The 19,556-nt window shown below is 40.0% G+C and overlaps 2 protein-coding genes across 2 annotated transcripts; both read right to left on the bottom strand.

Moving 5' to 3' along the window:
- Positions 1 to 84: 84 nt before the first annotated feature.
- LOC133978906 (protein limb expression 1-like) lies at positions 85 to 4,285 on the bottom strand. The gene is made up of 6 exons (XM_062417259.1): positions 4,204 to 4,285; positions 3,432 to 3,637; positions 1,998 to 2,138; positions 1,777 to 1,872; positions 660 to 737; positions 85 to 549 (listed from the first exon to the last, which is right to left on the bottom strand). Exons 1-6 carry the CDS (start codon positions 4,283 to 4,285, stop codon positions 85 to 87), a joined length of 1,068 nt encoding a protein of 355 aa, XP_062273243.1.
- A 1,287-nt stretch (positions 4,286 to 5,572) lies between these two features.
- Positions 5,573 to 9,662, bottom strand: riok2 (RIO kinase 2 (yeast)). Its single transcript, XM_062417258.1, has 10 exons — positions 9,511 to 9,662; positions 8,690 to 8,828; positions 8,456 to 8,572; positions 8,182 to 8,357; positions 7,966 to 8,054; positions 7,653 to 7,844; positions 7,458 to 7,550; positions 6,732 to 7,175; positions 6,314 to 6,410; positions 5,573 to 6,105 (listed from the first exon to the last, which is right to left on the bottom strand). The coding sequence occupies exons 1-10, from the start codon at positions 9,574 to 9,576 to the stop codon at positions 5,944 to 5,946; spliced, it is 1,575 nt and encodes a 524-aa protein (XP_062273242.1). The 5' UTR covers positions 9,577 to 9,662; the 3' UTR covers positions 5,573 to 5,943.
- Between the last annotated feature and the right edge of the window lie 9,894 nt (positions 9,663 to 19,556).

Genomic DNA, 19,556 nt, shown 5'->3' with positions numbered 1-19,556 from the left:
TTCTTCCTTACCGATGTCAAATCTCAGCTTTAGTTCATTCACAAAGTCATATGACAACTTTCACCCTCCACCTCCTACTTCAGTCTATTCAAAGTGATTTAAAGGCGCATATGTCTGCTGTGAACTGGGTGGGGAACTGTTGGAGGTCATGTGTTTGCCAGAGGTTTGACAGACTGTTTGCTTTGTGTTTTTATAGAGGGTTGGTGAAGGACTGCAGGGTGGTGTTATCTGGACTTCTGTATCCTGGCAGTATAATGTGTGTAAAGGAAGTTGTTCTAGCTTGCACATGTGACTTGGCGCCTGGCTGAAGGCCTCAGGTGTGTGGTGAATGTATGCTTGACTCAGAGCCAAGCTAAGGATCTCTGTCTTTTCCTTGTAGAAGCGCAGCTCTATTCCTCGACGTCGGGCCAACACCAGCTCTCTCTGTGCCACTTGTAGCTCCTCTGCCAGTCGTCCAGGTGACCTCTGCTCCCGTCCAAGCCAGTCCAGAGCCATGCTGCTGCGCATGTACTCGTCAAGTCCTCGCTGAGAGTAATAGGCAATCACACTCTGAAAATGAGAAAAAGTAAATCCCTCTGTAGCAGCAAAGATACTAAAGTGTTCTGTAACCTGGGTCAGCATAATCTAAAACAAATAGATGTCCTTTGTGAGACCTGTACCTGTCTAGAGCACTGCCTTTCCCTCAGAGCCTTCAGTGTCCCATTCCAGTGCAACAACTGGAAAACTGTCATCATCCCCTATAAAGGGAAAGAGATAGGGAGAAAGTAGGTGAGAAAAAGACAGGGAGAAAGTTTTGTGAATACTAGACCCAAACATTCAGGACTGTGTACATAGGTCTGACAAAGATAACATATTATGAGGAGATTTCTTGAACTTATACCTAAACTTTGGACGATTGGTTTGAAAAGATACTGTAAACCTTTATTAACCAGGTAGGTTTCAAAAATAATTTATAAAACACTGTCTGGTTGAACAGCTGCCATGTGTTAGGAGCTAATGACATTAGTGTTAAACAGAGACAATCTATACATTAGCTGAATCTGACATAATGGGACACAGATGGAAAATGGGACACGTACTGTTTGTTATTTGGGGTTAAAGTTCATGTTGTTGTATCTACTAGCCTGTTTACTCTATTTCCAGCTGTCCTATGCCGCTTGTTCATGATTCTGCTTGCCACACATGGATATATTAAATGGAGTACTGTCGAATAAATACCCAGTGTTTAATATTGTATGTAAAAACATTTGAATGCACGTGTATGTATATGCATTTGAGTGCTTGTGTATAGACTGTATGGAGGTGTGTGTGTGAACTCAGAACTGTGCTTTAGCAGGAATGATAATGAACCCATTTCCTCCCTCTAATAACCCTCTGTCTGCAGACGTGATTATTTACACAAAGTTAGAAATATTGGGTGTTTCATACAACGACTCAGTGCCAGGGTCTATCTGAGAGTGCAAGGAATGGGAATAAATAGGCTAAAACAGACTAGTGGTATAATAACAATGGAAGATGGAATTACCACCCAGGGGTTGTGAGTTTTGCTATGTTTGGCTTAATAATCCCTAATTTTGTAAAGTAATAACACTTTTTTGGGTCCAACTCTAAATACACAAATTAATATCCCTTGGCACAAAGTAGCACTTCACAAAGCCTGAATCATTTGAAGTAAGTAGGTCTTTCACACGATTACCACATGACTCCTCATGATTTAGGAGTATAGCTACAAGAAAAATAGCATTTACAAAGTAGGCTTTGGCTTCATGTTTTTACCTGGAACTCCAGCATGTTCCTGCCTATGTAGGAGTTGAGAAGCAAACTGTAGGTTCCTATACTGGTGCTTGAATCACACGCATCTTCAATAGAAACCTGTGCGGAGATGACAGTGCAAGTCAGTAATCATGCTGAGACTAAACACTCTTTTACAGTGTCAGTCTAACAATCTGCCTCATATAAAGGTGCAGTACTGTGTGTTGGAACTGGCCCACACTCACAACGCTGTCTGTGGTGGCCTGCTGTAAACTCTGAGTGATGAACTGAGGGGTGATACGTCGACACGGCAGCTCGTTCACAAGCGAGTTCATCAGAGCCACACGAGCTGCATCCCTGCGGGCCTCTGCCAGAGTGTCACATACCTGAGGATGAAATGTTAAAAAGAGTACAACTTTGTCATTTCAAACTGAAATATGAGGGCCTGCTCAATATGTAGGTTAGGGTTGACTGACTTGAGTCAGTCATTCCCATCTGTAAGTGGCCGCCCACTCTCTCACATTTTGATTTTACACTTCAAATAATCATGGGATCAGAACTCAAATCACCAATGAGATTAGGACATTAGAGGCATTCACAGATAACCAATCACATGCCTGCTTTGAGCTGGGGGCTGATGTCTGGGTCACAATGAACCCATTGAGAGGCATCATGGGATTTAAGCTGAACAACATCAATTTAAAACAACCTCAAATGTGTGTGTAACTGTGTGAATAGTCCTCAGATGGTCCTTGTAGTGGCTGAACTAATACATGTCACAAATTCAAATGCTTTTAATCAGAAAAATGAAAATCTGGAACAAAACTTGCATCTGGCAGCAATAGTAGCACTGTGTGATAAGTCACCATTTACAAAGGGTTTATATGTTGTTTTTAATGGCTTTATTAATGGTTAAATAATTTGCTAATGCTTTAAAAATCAATAGTACATCTTTTATAAGACCAACCTTTGGGTTGCCAGGTTATGAAAATAACTAATTTCAGTGAAAAAATCTATCATTTATATTTAGTAATAGTAATAATGTCATTATATTTGTTGGTATGGAAAGATCATGCATTCTAATATGCCATCAAGTATTCAGTTATACATGTCATTAAATTGCTAACACATGGCTGTTGACTTTCCAGAGTTTTTTTCAAAGGTGGTGAATTAGAGGGTCCTTATGATGAATTGCTGAGCTAAAAAGAAAAGTGTGTAGAGTAAACACCTGCAAGAAATACCAGGCAAAGTTGTTTCTAAGTAGTAAGTATTTAAAACTGATGTATAAAGCAATACTACATGACTTATTAACACATACTCAACATCAAAATAATCAAAAAATTAGTTAAAACTTAAAAAATGCTTTTTAAAGGGCGACTTATTAGTGGTACCTGACAAACTCATGACATCTATAACATTTACAAACTATGCTGCAGTTTTCAATCTCTGCAATATCATTAGTACAAGCTCAAAGCAGATACATTACTTATGCATTACTTATATCAGATGATATAATTAAATACTGACTTTTATCCCATGTTTTAAAAAAAATCATTTTTGTGTATTCACGACATATTGATGATAGTTCCAACAACACATGAAGTAACTGGGGCAGTTTAAGCACATTAACTACAGAGTACTGAAACCATGCCAGACATAACTGATAATGATAAACACACCTTATAGTTACCAAAGCAGCATCCTCCAGGCAGGGTGACATAGCAGATGTACGGGGGACAAGGGGAAGATGCAGACTCGTACAGCAGCAAGCTCTCTGCCTGGCTGGCGATGTCTCTGACAGAACCATCCGATTCAGTGGATGAACCATTTAACTGACTTGTCTGCTTCTGCTCCCAAAAGTTATGGAGCATGGCCACTACATTCACTGCACACATGATGAAGAAACATGCATGTCAAAATGAAGACTGACAATAGTAAAAGTACTAATGACCACAACAGTGTGAATGTGTTACTTAATTGAAGCATGAAGCGCACACTGTTGGACTGTAAATTAATGCATTTGTCTCAATCAGATCCAATTTTTTCTCCAAATCTTTTCAGCTCCTCTTAATCTGAGACCACTTTTAAGAATGTGTATAATTGTTAACCTGTACAAGCCAGACATCTGCAAATCAAAACTCCCAGACAGTGTTTATTTAAGTAGAATTAGGAGTTGAAGGGAAACACCCCATAACTTACACGGATCAGCACTTTATAACCCATCTGGGCTTTTTGTGACCCTGAAATAGGTTTAGAAGTTCCCTGCCTTTCCCCCTAAATGTGTGCAAAACAATAACAACTCTGCCTATTGCAACAGGTATAACTTTACTGACACTTGTACTGTGCAGAAAATATAACCAAATGATGAGAAAACAATAAATTGCCTTCTTGTTATAGAATGTTCTAATGTTTCAGTGGTTATTATTATTATGTTATCCTTCAGTTACTCACAGTCTTTGAGGTTTGGGTCAGTCTCACTCTGTGACAGGTACGACATGATGCTGTCCTCAACTTTCACTTTACTCATCCTCATCCAGCACTGCCTCAAACACATTCAATCCACTTTTCTTTTCCACTTGTCCAGTTCAGTTCCCACATGCTTCATCAAAATGGTCCATCAAAAAGGCACAGATGAACCTAGAAATGAGCAGTCTCCACCATCATCACGACGCAGGAGGGGAATATCATAAATCTAAAACTCCCTACACTCTCCTTCTCTCAACTTCCTAAACCTCCTTTCCGTTTCTCCCCTCCTCCTCTCCTGTGTGAACATCTCACTAGGGTTTCTCTTTTGAAGCAGACCACCTTTGTCACCCTCGCTGCCAATTAGCTCAGAGGGCCCCTCACTCTTTCTACACATGCACACACACACAGAGGTGGAGAGCTGGAATGCTGAGCCCCTCCCCTAGGCCGTGCAGCTGGCTAATCCCTGAACGGAGTCAGACAGTTAAAGACCTGCACAAAATTGCCAAGTTGAATTACAAACAGCACACTGCACCACCTCGAGGACAGGAAAACAGTTTGTTCTGTGGAAAGTCTGTTATATTACAAGATGATTTTATAAAACTGTCTCTATACAGCATCATAACGCTGCACATGTACTGTGTGAGACGTGTGGGGGGTGGGACACTCTTGACTTCAAAAACTAGTTTGAGCCTACTGAGCCTCGGGTCTGAGTTCCATTCAATGTCCTCAATATGAATGGCCATTGTTCAAGTCTGAATTCACCCGCTCTGAAAGCCTAAATGAGCGAGATTCTGAGAAAGAAGTAGTTTTTCAGCTCCCATGTTGTCTCCTCTGTAATCTTTTACATGTTGTGCCTGACTCTGTATGTTAAGATGTGTCAGAGGGAAAGAGTGATGGGCATGCATGTCCATTTCCTGTAGCTTTTCAATGTATTAACGTGTTCTGGGGCATGCATGTTCCCACATGCTTGTGTCAGTCTTCTTTTTGATTGGTTGCTGGGAGAGTGGATGTAGTGAACTATTCAAGCTACCATAATAGTTGGAGACCTTTGAAACTCTGGAGTTCAGCAAAAATAAAAGATGTTGATGAAGTTGCATTGTTTGAATCTTGAATCCAGACCCACATTAGTCAATCTAAAAGCAGTAGACTCGGATGTAGATTGAATTTGAGACTTCAGCAATAGCAGGTTACTAAATAGGTATCTGTCTGTTGTTGTGTTGTTGATATGTGATGTATCAGTTTAAAATAATATATCCAAACTCATTAACAGGTTTCACACTACACTACAGTGTCACACGAGCCAAAATAACATTTTTTCCTTCTTTTAAATAAAAAAAAAACAATCACACTGCAGTAACGTTTAAATGGTTTAATTGTCAATCAAATTACCGCATTATAAGTAGTCCATATTTACATTGTACTGAATGTTGATAGTTTACTGCCCTTTTGATAGAGGAAGGACATCCTCTAACTCGACATTGTGAGAGCCAACAAGAAGAACAGAATACACAAAGTTTGTTTTCACTGTGCTGTGATCCCAGTTTTGTCATTCTTCCCTCGTGAATTTTCCATGACAGTACAGAACAGTGGAGATGATGCGCAGACATTCTCTTTGTTGGGTTTTTCCATCAGCCATCATGTGTTTACAACAGAGGAAACATGTTATGCATGTTAACCATAGAAAAGGATGTTGACATGAATTCCCTTTGTTGGTCACAGTCCCGTTTATCCCCAGAAGGAGGCGCTCTCCATACTAGACTTGATGTTTATTTGATTCTCTCTCCTGGATTTGGTCACTAAGTTGGCTTCTCCCTTCTGCAGACGTCTCCTCTGTGCTGCCTTCTGCTGTTTGGTGAGCTGCCTCCGCACCTTCTGTCGGACTACCTCCTGTAGCACACACAATAACAGAGGCACCAGGTTACTACAGATGCTGTATACATGCACCGTGTGTCTCTGCACAGCAAACAGTAGGTCGACTGTTATTTGTCACATTCTTTCACAAAGTGCAACACCATGTGATAGCTAAATGTATTAAAACCTTCTAACCCAATTCCTGTATGACTCGTGCAGTTAGATGTGTTTGTGTTTTACTTACTGGTGGGATGGTAGAGCAGCTCCCTATGCTGCCCATTGTAGCCTCACTGTCTGTCCTCCTCCTGTGTTCTGCTATGTGAAAAAGGCTGTCTGAGTCTCTGCAGGAGAAAAAACACAAACAAATATAATAATATTATAATAGAACACACAAAAAGCAAAACAGTTCACTGCAGGGGTGTACTTAGCATTTGTGTAATTTGACACAAATGATGCTGTATTCTTAAGAAACAAGTTCTCAGAAAAGGATTAAAATGACTTCCTTAAGCATCTTCAATAGTCTGTGACTGTCTCTGAAATTAAATTCATTTTTTTCAGGCATTCCTATTAACAGACCTAAACTTATTAGTTGGCTCTGTTCCACAGCTGCAGGTACAACACATTTTGGATACTGGATTGTTATAACTTTTCATTGTGTTTACCTGAACGGTTTGAACTCTTTGTTGGAGGCAGAAATGTCCGCCAGCTCTGGGCACTCATCCTCTGCTTCATTCAGCTCTTCCTCCAAGTTATTCTCGGTCTCCTCATCACTTCTAGCTTCAGGAGCTCTCTCTGTCTTCTCTGCTTGCCTTTTTTCACTCTCCTCCTCCTCCCCCACCTTCTCCTCCTCCACCTCCTCCTCCTCATTTGCGTGTGTCTCACTAACTTTCAGACCCTCCAGTTCCAGCATTACATGTTTATATTCATCCATGTCCACACTCTCCTCTTCTCCTCCTGCTTCCTCATCAGTTGAGTCTTCATCGTCATCCTTCTCATCATCATCTTCCTCGTCCTCAGGTCCAGCTGGGTGTAGCAATGCACCATCTCTCTGTAGATCTTTGGTGAAGCCGCTGGCTGAGACTTCAACATCTAGAGAATACGACCGTCTGCAGGAACATGCATTGACAACAAATAAAATATTGTCTTGTTTTTCACCTCAAAATCAGCCTTTGAAATAAATGTAGAGAAATAACACTGCTCACAATATACATGTCCTTTTTCTAAAAGTTGGGCAGTGTTACACATCTGACAAATTATTGTCATGCAAACATACAAACACAACTCAGTGCAGTGGAAAGGTTTTCCAATAAAATGCCTGTCCAAGTTGGTATTTAATTTTAGCTGATGAAAAAGTACAAACAAAACAAAACAAAACAAAAAAAAGTTACCTGATGTCATTGAAGGTTGGGAAGAGCTCGCTCTCATAATTGTACCGTTTTGCAAAGTAATCTCTGATGCATTTCACATCTCGATCAAAATACCTACAAATAAAGATTGAAGAAGGGAACAACAGGTAAAACTTTTGCTATACCAATTCCTTTTTAATGTTTTTTAATGTTCAACTTTATGGCATAGACACCAACCATTCAGCATTAGGGTGTGAGGTGGACACCATCTGAGGGAAGTCGATCATTGTTATGTGGTCCTGGTCATCTAACATAAGGTTGAACTCATTAAAGTCTCCATGAATGAGGCCGTTATTGGCCAGTTTGACTATGAGCTCCATGAACTCACTGTACAGGGCTGAGGGGTCTTGCAATTCGTGCACCTGACACCTGAGAGAGAAAAATAATCCATGACATTTTTTTATCACAATAAACTTTTTTTGGAGTTAGACATGATAAAGAGTGTACACAATACATTAAATCAAGAAAGAGAAAATGCTTGATTACATACAGTGGATATCCATTGATGAGCTCCATCAATACAGCATGTCTGTTGTAGTCTATGGGCTTCGGAACGGGAAAGCCTCGATCATACAGTGCCTGAGAGGAGTAAGATGAAAGCTCAAAAGATGCACCACACTAAACTTGATTTATACTATACATCTTTTAAACAGCTGATGATGATGATGTATGACACTTTGTCCATGAATAGAGATTTGTCCTTTACCTTCATGTAGGCAAACTCCTTCATAGCAGAGAGTCGAGAGAGGTAAAGCCAGGATATGTTCTTCCTGTGTTTGTGGTAATCTCTCTTGTTCTTTAGGTTCCTGAAGGAGGTACGACCCAGCCTGTGAAGCTTCAGAGCATACTGGGTCCCGTCTGGACTTGCCACAATATATATATCTGAAGAGGTGAACACAAACAAAAGTGTGTGATCATGACTGCCACGACTGAGTGTTTCTGACTAATATGTGCACACTCTTAGTGATTGTCGTATTTGCCTGATTCCTTCCCCACTCCCATCTGGTTTCCAACTGATAGGATCACTTCTCTGGAGCAAAAGGTCTTCAGGGCTAAGTAGTCGTATCCTCCGTAGTTCAACCTGTAGCCCTGCACCACTGGAATCAATGTATACACACCAGTTAGAACTGTACACCTACATGTTTGACATGACATACATCCTTTCAACATGTATCAGGACTTTTATGAGATAAAACAAGCATGTGTTTTCCTACTCTTGGTGCGTTCATAGGCCACGAGTTTGTGCTTGACAAGCTCCCTGAGGATCTTGTTGCAGCCACCGTGTTTAAGGCTGGCAATGGAAGCGACGAGGCTCACTGGAACAATCTCATGGTTCTTCATCCCCATCTCGACCTGTGTGATGGGGAAATTCACATGAATATGATCATGAGAGCAGAAAAACGAGCAGTAAAAGTGTCACATCAGTTGCAGAGTTGGACGACATGCAGACATAAATGAGTACTGTTTATTGATTGATACCTCAGTCAGGGAATATATTTATAGAAATGTGATGATATTACTTAAAGGGGCATCCCACCAATTTTACACTCAGTTGTGTAATGTCTTTTTTTTTAGCACTGGCAAAGCTTAGACAACTTTGACCAAATAAGCCAAAATTCATAGCTTAAAGTCTGCATTACAAACTCAGGATACAGAGTTACTGGAGACTAAAAGTCACGTTATCTCAGCTTTTTCAGTTTTAACCACTCCTTTTTAATCACTCTCTTACATTTTTGACCTGTTTGGCCACACTATTTAGAGTTGGTATTGACACCATATTACCCACTGTATCTGCTGAAAGCACTATAATCATATCTCACATGCAACCACCGTATTTTTATACCTGTACAGTGCTTTGACAACAATATCATTACTTTACCCGCTGTGACAGCGACACACTATCATCACGCTATCAAAGCTGCTGACATGTGTACTGCTCCATTATTCAGGTTTGTAACAGTATTGTCTGACACACCGACACATCTCAACCTTAGCCTAGCACAGGCTAACTCAGGTCGGATAAAACTGTACTTACCGCCGTGAGGACCCGGAAATCGTCTCGAGATAAGTATCTCAACACCACAACATTAAGCTTCCCCATATTTCTACCAGTGCACAGTCAATGAGAGTTCAATATTATCAACTGTGTTACTGAAGCCAAGTTGTCCACATTTTTGTTGTAAACACACGTGCAAGGCGGAAGTTGAGAGAACGGAAGGTGCGTCACTTCGTTTAACGCGTGACGTCATGCGAAAGCGTGCGAGACAAAAATCCAAAAAGTGTTTCACAAAGGTGTGTGTGTGTGTGTGTTTGTAAAATACCAGAGCATAGGCTTTAAAAATGTGGAGTAATTAATGCAATTAAAAAACATACAAACCATATCATTAAATAATATCTACATAAAGACGAGTGGACCGACTCTCATTAGTGGACCATTTACTACCACCTACTGGTAAAAAGGTTTTTCCACACATTTGACCTTTCTCACAGCAGACATTTAACTTGTCAAACACACGTGTAACTATAACCTCATTATTAATTGCTTCATTGTATAAATGACAAGTCAAACTGTGCCCATTGTGCTGTGGCCCAACGTCAGACTAATTGCATAGCTTATATGAACCATACATAACATAGCCTTCTTCTCACCCCGTACCTGTTAGGCTTACCTTTATGGTTTATAATAGAGGTCGAGTATATCACATAATTACCTGCATAGTTCCACATAACTTTTCAGCTTGAGCAGAGGAATCCTGCGTGAGTGTGAAAGGACTTAAATTAAAACACTTTATTTTAATTTCATGACCAACATTGGGAGCAGAGGAGGGGTAAATACAGCAGCCAGCTGGTATTTACTGGAGAGTGGAATAAGTAAGAATCAAAATAAGAATAGGAAGAATCCCATTTCTCATTTTTCTAATTCTTGATAACCAACATCAACTTACAATTGAATTAATTTAAACTATGCTGCTTCTGTTCACTGAATAACCGAATAAACTGATAAATTAAATGAAAATTGATAATGATAGGAATGCATTGTTGGCTGCAGAGGTTGTTCAGTATTTCTTCATTTTCACTTCAGATTTGATCTTTTTTCACAGACGTGTCTCAGTAGAATAAGTACAGGTGTAAATAATAAAATCAGATGTGGCTGAGTGAATTCCTGGTATTATGCATGGTTTATAACCATCAGTATCATATAATTAGTAACATCTGCACTTTTCCTACTAAGACAACTCAGAATGTCTGCTGTGGAAAAGGAATAGTTTATTGTAAAGTAATATCTAGTGGTGTTGTATTGTATTGATGTGTGTTCTATATTGTTATTTACTGTGAATGTGTTCGATATTATTCATTTGTTGGTTGGCTGATGAAGTGTTGTGTTTGGTAATCATGGTGGATCTGCAGTGCTCAGGTAACTCCAAAATCTTCCCACAGAGACAACAGGCTATATCTAAAATGATGCTACAGGAAACACTGCATCATCCCACCATCAGTATGAACTTGTGGAACCTGAAGGTCAGGTGTGTGTGTGTGTGTGTGAGAGAGAGAGAGAGAGAGAGAGAGAGAGAGAGAGAGAGAGAGAGAGAGAGGAGAGAGAGAGAGAGAGAGAGAGAGAGAGAGAGAGAGAGAGAGAGAGAGACAGAGAGTGACAGAGAGTGACAGAGAGAGAGAGCTGGCAAGGTGTTATACTGAGATTTACCTCAGGTTTCTGTTGCCATAGCAGCTGGATTCGGTGCATTCCACAGACAGGTAGGGTCTAAACAAAGTTTGTGTGTGTGTGTCGGTGTGTGTGTGTGTGTGTGTGTGTGTGTGTGTGTGTGTGTGTGTGTGTGTGTGTGTGTGTGTTTGTGTGTGTGTGTGTGTGTGTTTACTCCGGACTGCCCTGTGACAGACAGCACTCTGTTCTGCTTCCAATACATTCACACACACACACACACACACACACACACACACACACACACACACACACACACACACACACACACACACACACACACACACACACACACACACACACACACACACACACACACACACACATACACACACACACACACACACACACACACACACACACACACACACACACACACACTAAGCTCTCCACTTCCAGGCTATGTTGACTCAGTTGAATTCCTTCACTGGTTTATTTAACATTCTGCGGTTCAGCAAGTGCCTGTGTCCAAAGAGAGGCCAGGCATGAAGTGTATGAGTGTGTGCACATATAGATACATTAGACTGTAAGCAGAAATTATGCAGAGGTGTTTTACTGGCCTTTGTGTTATATTAGAGTGAAGAACTTTATCTGCGCCTTTATTAATTATTAATTAAATAAAATTAATTAATTTATTCCAAATTATGACTAGTTAATTACCCAGGACAAATTGTCAGGTGTGAAGAGTTTATTTCACATGTGAGTCACTCAGTGTCTATAAACGTCCTTCAGGTCTCTAACAGTCATTCACACCCTCTGCACTCCATCATGGTTGTTTTCTGTGCTGATGACCAATCAGTGCTCCTTTCTGCTGTGTGTCACTGACGTGTGCTTCATACATTCAGAATGCTCCAGCATCTCCAGTGGGTGTGTCTTGGGTGGTAAAATATATATTTCATACCCCACAAAGTAACACAGCTCCATATAATGCAGTTGAAAACCACACCACCACAAATTGCAGTCTCAAAAATGACCACAGAGTTGAAGGAACATGTTTCTGACACATTGTCTACAGAAAAATGAGATTAGAAGCCTTGTAGTAAATGCAGGATTATTGTAGTAGAATATATAAGACTGTACTGATTTTCATGCCAATGTAGTACCACCTTAATATATACGTTGCTGAAAATGAAAAAAAGAAAAAAACAGAGATAAAATTGTAGCAGACTTTATTACAGCATGTGAGCATTAAAGTACATTAAGGTAAAATGTAGGATATTTCAACTTCAGCAGAGACAAAATGAATGTGGTTGATTAATCTATTTAAGGTTCCTTGCAGTTATTTATTGTATAGCTAGATGGCACTGTGACACATGTGGATTACTGAGGCAGGGGAGCCGCTGTCTTTTGTCTCATATAGACTATTGTTGTCTCTGATTTAAGTTAAGTATTGAGAATAGCTAATTTGCCTTGCATATGTGGACCTGGCCTTTTGTCTAATTTGAAGACTCTGAGAGAAATTTGGCAGAGAGTGTTTCTGAAAGTGTCACACCTTTGATTGCAGGATGAGTGTAGAGAGCAGTAACACTGTTGGCTGCACAGTGTTAACTGAACCCTTGGATGTGTTATTTCACTATATTGCTCCATCCCACAATGTTAACAGAGTGTATGATTTGACTGGAAAAATGTGGTTGGAAATACTCTGATTGTGACTATTTTATTATATAATAAAATTTTTCTTTAAAGTGAATGTGTAACCCAGGGTCATAATGCTTTTACAGTGAATGTGTGTAAATGTATGGGAATAATTCATTTTTTATGTCTCTGTAATCTACTTATTGTAAAAGTTACACATACACATCTATATACACATCTTTTCCTATTCAGCTTTTTGAATTTCCTCTTGTCTTTCACTCTCATTCCACGCTGAAGGCAAATGGGAGCACATGATAACACTCTAACGTGATTGGATACTGGTAATAAAAGACCAACGCTGATTTTGATTAGATTATCATATCATCCCATAACTCAATTTCTCATAGGAATTCTCTTAATATTCTTCTGCTACAATAGCATGACTACTTTGATATGATGTTTTAATTTATTTTTTATTTAACCTTTATTTAACCAGGAAGTCCATTGAGATTAAAATCTCTTTTCTGAGGGAGACCTGGCCAAGACAGCACAGCAGTTACTGTTTAAATATAAATAAAACACAACAGATAGGGAATACAAACATCAAACACACAAGGAAAAGATGAAATCTAGCTCAAGTAAGGCACTTTCATCTGTCAGTTGCTCAGACTTTTATCATGGCTTAAATTTTTCCAACGGGACTAGATTATTAAAATATAATATGCTCTGCAGATTATTCCAAGACTAGGGAGCAACGTAGGAGAAATCTTTTTTTCCCAGCTCAGTGAAAGCCCTTGAAACCTGATAATGAAGCAAGCTAGTCGAACAAAGCTGAAGCCTGCTAGAGGTCTGCGTCAGGAGGTTACATATATTGACAGGAGTTTACTCGGCACGGCCTTGTACACAAAAACATACAAATAAACACCTATCCTTAGTTTTAGTTTCTTTTGTCATCTAACCAGATGCCTAAATACTTAAAAGATGACATTTTTTTTGATTGAGCCCTCATTTAGAGTGTAGAGATTTATGTTACTTGGGGATTGGGAACATTTTCTAGAAAAAGTCCTGAATTTGGTCCTATGTGCATTAAGAACTGACTTGAGTACATGAAGTGAGTCTTGAAGCTGTTGAAATGGCTTGGCTCAGAGAAGGGGCAACTGAGTATGCCTTTACTGTGCCATCCACGTAAAGGTGCAGTTTAGCAGTATTTCCAAATATTGTTTATAACAATTTTATAGCTGTGTCCCCTATTCAAATATCGCTTCATGTATTTAGCAATAGTTCATAGTCTACAGAGTCAAATGATTTTGATAGGTCAACAAATAAAGCAGTACAGTGTTGTGAATTGACTGTATTGAATGTGTTGACTGTATCATTTGATACCAGCATAGTTGTTGTAATAGGTTAATGGTTTAGAGGCCTAGGTAGAAATCTGAAGAGATATGATTGATTGGGCTGATACACTGAATGTGTTTTCTGCTGATAAAACTTGTGGTTTGCTCCTGTGGCTCTCAGCGGCCTCAGATTGATAGTCTCGAGGCAGAATTTCTTGTTAAACAGCGTATGACAGACAGGCGCAGTCGTCTGTTTCACTGAGTCTGGACAGTTACACACAAGCACAGAACAGAGTGACCGATGGTGTGTTAGTGGAGCTTTGCTGGGAGAGTACAGAGAGAGAGTGTGGACTCGCCTGTGTGGAATTATCTGGAACGTGGCGGAACGGCCATTCCTGCATGCACGTGCACATAAGCACACACACACTAAAACAGTGAGATAGTGTCTTCTTTCCAGATGTGTGCAAGGGAACTTTTTGCCCAGTTAAACACAAAGCAGCTCTCAATTCAGTCTTCCTAACACTGCATCTTTTTCTCCCTCATCTTGTTTTTCTGTTTTCCCGCCTTCACTCCTGTCTCAGCTGTATGGATTTTAATACACCTGATTAAAAAGGGCTCAGAATGTTCTCTGACATAGACTCACCTCCACCTTGTGGGTTGATGTGTTCCCACTGGTCCTCAGATGTATTGTTTAAAATATGATGACCCCATCCACTTTATGTGTAGAGGGCTGAATATCCTCAATGGACCTGCAGTGTATCAGGATCCTTTGATTAGAAATTAATGAGCCCCTCGTTAGTGTTAGATGAAAATGAGAGCTGGATAGGTCAAAGCGATGAAAGGACCTTTTGCAGTACTGACTGAAGTGTAGTGATCTTTACATTTGATGTACACATAGTGTATCAAAGCCACCTACCCTCCCCCTATTATTTAATTCACATGAAGAAAGACGTTATATTTGATATTTTAATAATGCATGAGAGCTTAAAAGTGGTAGCATATATACCATCACTAAATCCTACATTGGTCCCCAACATCTTTGTATTTCACAATTATAAAGATTTTCACACACAGGTTTGGTAACAGAGAAAGCTGAACTAACCACTGAACAGCAAACTGAACATATTTCTTGGAAGACAGTAACATTCTCAAAGGGCCAAGATATTTTTAAAAGGTTGTTTGTGTCAACGCTGTCTGTTGGTGTTTGAATTTCCTTTGCCATGCAGAATAAACATGGGATCATGGCAGACTTGCCCCCATCAGCCTACAGTGGATATCTGCTCCACTAACAATTGAACAATTTTGAGGGACGTGAACAATTTTGAGAGTAATACACACATCTGAGCTTGTGTGTCAGGCCTTTAAATTGCTTTCTTGTTGTTTTGCAGCGTTAACCTTCAGGGAGAGAGTGCTAAATTGAGGCAGGAATTGGAGAAGCTTAGGTAAGTCTCCGACAACAAGCGTGGGCTTTGTTCTGAGGGTATCATCGCTGTGCCTTTAGCCAGCTGCTGTTTGGAAACATCAAATTTGATTAGATTATAGCAGAGGAGAAGAGATCTACTTACTCTGCCTGTTCTGCTGGAAGTCTTCTGAACAGCAATCTGTTCTCAGGTGCCAGTTCAAGCAGCTAGTAAACAATAGGCTGGAGGAAAAATATGAGGAGGGAAGGCATAACCTGCTCCAAACCCAACTAACACAGCTCGAGACAGACAGACAGACAGACAGACAGACAGACAGACAGACAGACAGACAGACAGACAGACAGACAGACAGACAGACAGCAAACTCAATTTGCTTCTATTAGCCCTTTATACTGTATATCAATGTTATATGTTTTTCTGAAGTATCAGCTCTTAAATGTGTTACAGTGTACATGTGTGAATACCAGTCACCCTTACACACACTGAGGTACAGGCAAGTAAGTATAGGCTACTGGTGATAAATGGTTTTTAGTTGGATTTTACTGATATTTTGTCAAATGTATACAGGATGCAACTTTGCATTCCTTGTTACTAAAGTGAGCATAAATGTGCATGATTAGCTATTCATGTATGTAGTTTCTGTTTAATGGAGTGTAAAATATGCATGTTTTTGTACACATAATATGAATGCATTCAGTTGACACTGTGCAAGGTTTGTACCAAGGTTTTGACTCCATGGTTTATTGAATATTTATCATCACCTCTTTGTACATGTGTACATTTGTTTGTGTGTGTGTGTGTGTGTGTGTGTGTGTGTGTGTGTGTGTGTGTGTGTGTGTGTGTGTGTGTGTGTGTGTGTGTGTGTGTGTGTTTTATATCAGTATAAGTAATGCAACATTCAGACTGTCTCTCAGTCTGAGCTGACTAGACTTACTAAAATGTGCTCGCTGTCAGGCAGGTTGGCTGTGCACAGGAATAACAAGGTACTGGGAGGGCAGGTTTGCATAGAGATAAAGACTAGTTGGCAGTACAGTATGTACACTTCATTGCCACATTCACTGTAATTCTTATAGGCTTATGTTTTACTGCTATTCTAAAATGTTCTAAAATAGTGTTTACTTTTACTTGGGTTTTTATTTTTTTTTAACAAATGCATTGGTAAGTGGCTTGCTTACCTAAAGTCCTATAATATGTGTAGGGATGTGTGTGTGCATGACCAGCAAGCTGGACTTCCCTTTTAGCTTTAGGGACTCATACCCAAATGCTAATAATCTTAGTTTTTATTTGGCTGATCTCGTAAGCAAAAGGCAAGTTTGTGAATGGATTTGTTGTTCTTGCACTTCTCTTGTGTTTTTGAACTTCACTTCAGAGTGAAGATATTATAAGGTGGTGGTCTTCAAGAGTGATACTCCTAGGACAAGGAGTTATGTCGTAGAATGTTTTCTTGGCCTGGCACTATGACTTCATGGAGTTTTGTCATCACTGTGAGGTTGTTTTTACATTTCTGTTTGTGTGCAGATTAAACAAAATAAGATAGAATGAGTTAATCAGTGATATTTAGAGGTGTTGAGGGGGAATTTTTTAACTTTTGGTCAGAGCCAGTCAAGCTGTTTCTGTGTGTTTCCAGTCTTTATGCTTAGCTAAGCTAAACTAAGCTAACCGTCTCCTGGCTACAGCTTCAGATTTACTGCATAAACATAAGAATAGTATCAATCTTCCCATCTAACTCTCAGCAACAGAGCAAATAAACATATTTCCCAACATGTCAAACTAAGTATTATGGCATGGATACAATCAATCGAGTGTCCTCACAAAACTATCAAAACAAATCTGTGTTTTTGTGTGTGTCTGCGTGTATGTGTAAGCATGAGTGATGTAACATAGGCCCTTGCTAGATAATAACATGCCACAATGATAGAGAACGCTGCTAACTAACAGCAGCTCTGAGACGATCCTCTCCATCACACACACACGCAAACACTCATATACACACACACACAAACACACACACACACACACACACACACACACACACACACACACACACACACACACACACACACACACACACACACACACACACACACACACACACACACACACACACACACGCACGCCCAACCCTCGCTTGTCAGACCCTTGTAATGGGATCACTGAGGGATTGGTCCTGCATCAGTCACAGTGCAGGTGCAAATGTGTACTCACACACAGTACCACCAAACACACACACACACACACACACACACACACACACACACACACACACACACACACACACACACACACACACACACACACACACACACACACACACACACACACACATCTAGAGGCTGAACACATGGCTGTGTATCACTGGAACAGGAAAGCTGCTCTTTATCTCAGAGGTTGCCGTTGTTCAGGCCATCAGATAGCAGCTACATCTTGTCTGTGTGTGTGTATGTGTATGTGTGTGCGCACATGTGTTTGAATCTATGCACATTTGTATCTATGTGTCTAGTTTAATAGCATTAACTCCTGCAAGCGTGAAATGAGACAGTCTCCCACTATCTGTTTTAAGAGCAGGGCTGAGAGAGCAGAGTGGCTGAAATGAACTGATGGATCATGCAGGCTTCCAGTTAGATGAGCCTGTTAGCTCTAATATAAACTGGGCTGGTTTCAGTAGAGAGACATCTCACAGTGAACCACAAAAATCACTACATATTTGTCAAGCTATAGCTTAATGTGATTTACTTGCATATTATGTTCAAAGGGAAAGCTTAGGCTGACATATTTCTGACTGCTAAGCATGGCTTTCCTCAGCTCATTTCAAAGTCTTTAGGCCTCTGGTTTAGTCTTTGGGAAAATTACACTAGTAGCCACCAGGGAAACAGCTAATCAAATGCATGTCAGCACACACAGTTTTTTTTGTATTTTCCTGTTACAGCTAGTATAGATCAATATGTATTAGAATTCAGATTGTAAAAGGAAAGGCTTTTTATGTGAAATTGTTTACCACTGTGTGGAAATGCAAATACAAACCTGTTAGATTCTCATAAATTCAAACAAATGCTGGGAAAATCTTCTGAGTGTCCTGACAGCTTGGCAAACGATCAATGAGATTACTTCATAAAACCCCAAACATGTTGTCTAAGGCTTGCCTCCAGGTAGGTGGGCACGATAACTGTGATAACTGCAAGAGATATATCAGACTATCATGGAAAATCTGAAAAAACATTTTTTCCCCCTGTCTGGTAGTTTTGAATCTTGACTTGTCGTGTCCAAATCCTCCTTCCAGCTCTCTGTGATCTGTGGCCTGGGGAGAGGTGAAGTAACACACGCACTTTACACACAAGCATCAAGATGGTGCATCACAGTAATCACACTGCAAGGGATGCTGGGTAATTTGGTTAAAGATGTCAGGAACATAAATCACCACCAATCAGCCCTGCTCTCTCATTGGTCAATCCTCCCGCCTCCAGAAGAACTACATTGGTCACTCGTCTGCCCAGCTGTCTCTGTAGGTCTTTTACTGTTTAGCTGTTGCTCACAGGACACATCGGATACTTCAGGCTCCAGTATGAAAATCAACGCAGTAATTATACAACTTAATATGACTGAGTCACCTCATATTAGAAGACAATGGTAAATTAGACACACAATCTACAGTTACAAGACCAAATTTTAATTGCCCTTAAAGGAACAGTAAGGAATCACATTTATTCACTTTCTTGCAAAGAATTAGAAGATATAATATATATAATATCATTGTTGTAACAAAACCCACCTACCAGCCCCTCTAAATCTCATTAATTAATATGTAATATCATGTTTGTTGAATTCACATAAAAAGGTTAAGACACTGTGTTGTGGTCTGTGTCATCACCATGATGTTTCCAGGCAACCAGCAGAGACTCCAGGACTTAGCTGGCAATGACTTCCAACTTTGGTTTTTGTACTGATCAAACAGAGACAAGACACTACTTGTTAATTTTGTGAGCTTTTTGGTAGGGGATTTTGTTTCCTTTGGCCAGAGCCAGGCTAGCTGTTTACT

Source organism: Scomber scombrus, chromosome 4 (genome assembly GCF_963691925.1).
Source record: "Scomber scombrus chromosome 4, fScoSco1.1, whole genome shotgun sequence".
NCBI lineage: Eukaryota > Metazoa > Chordata > Actinopteri > Scombriformes > Scombridae > Scomber > Scomber scombrus.
The sequence above is the reverse complement of the archived record's forward strand: the minus strand, read 5'-3'. Positions and strand labels throughout refer to the sequence as shown.

Bases quoted from the DNA above. Each gene is read 5' to 3' on its own strand.
- LOC133978906 (XM_062417259.1), bottom strand. From the start codon at position 4,285: ATGAGGATGAGTAAAGTGAAAGTTGAGGACAGCATCATGTCGTACCTG. The intron at 2,139-3,431 runs GTGTGTTTATCA...TTTCATCCTCAG, and splicing joins GCTGCTTTGGTAACTATAAG to GTATGTGACACTCTGGCAGA. The intron at 1,873-1,997 runs GTGAGTGTGGGC...ATCTCCGCACAG, and splicing joins AGGCCACCACAGACAGCGTT to GTTTCTATTGAAGATGCGTG.
- riok2 (XM_062417258.1), bottom strand. From the start codon at position 9,576: ATGGGGAAGCTTAATGTTGTGGTGTTGAGATACTTATCTCGAGACGAT. The intron at 8,358-8,455 runs GCAAATACGACA...TCACCTCTTCAG, and splicing joins GGGAGTGGGGAAGGAATCAG to ATATATATATTGTGGCAAGT. The intron at 6,411-6,731 runs GTAAACACAATG...TTTCTCCTGCAG, and splicing joins AAAGAGTTCAAACCGTTCAG to AGACTCAGACAGCCTTTTTC.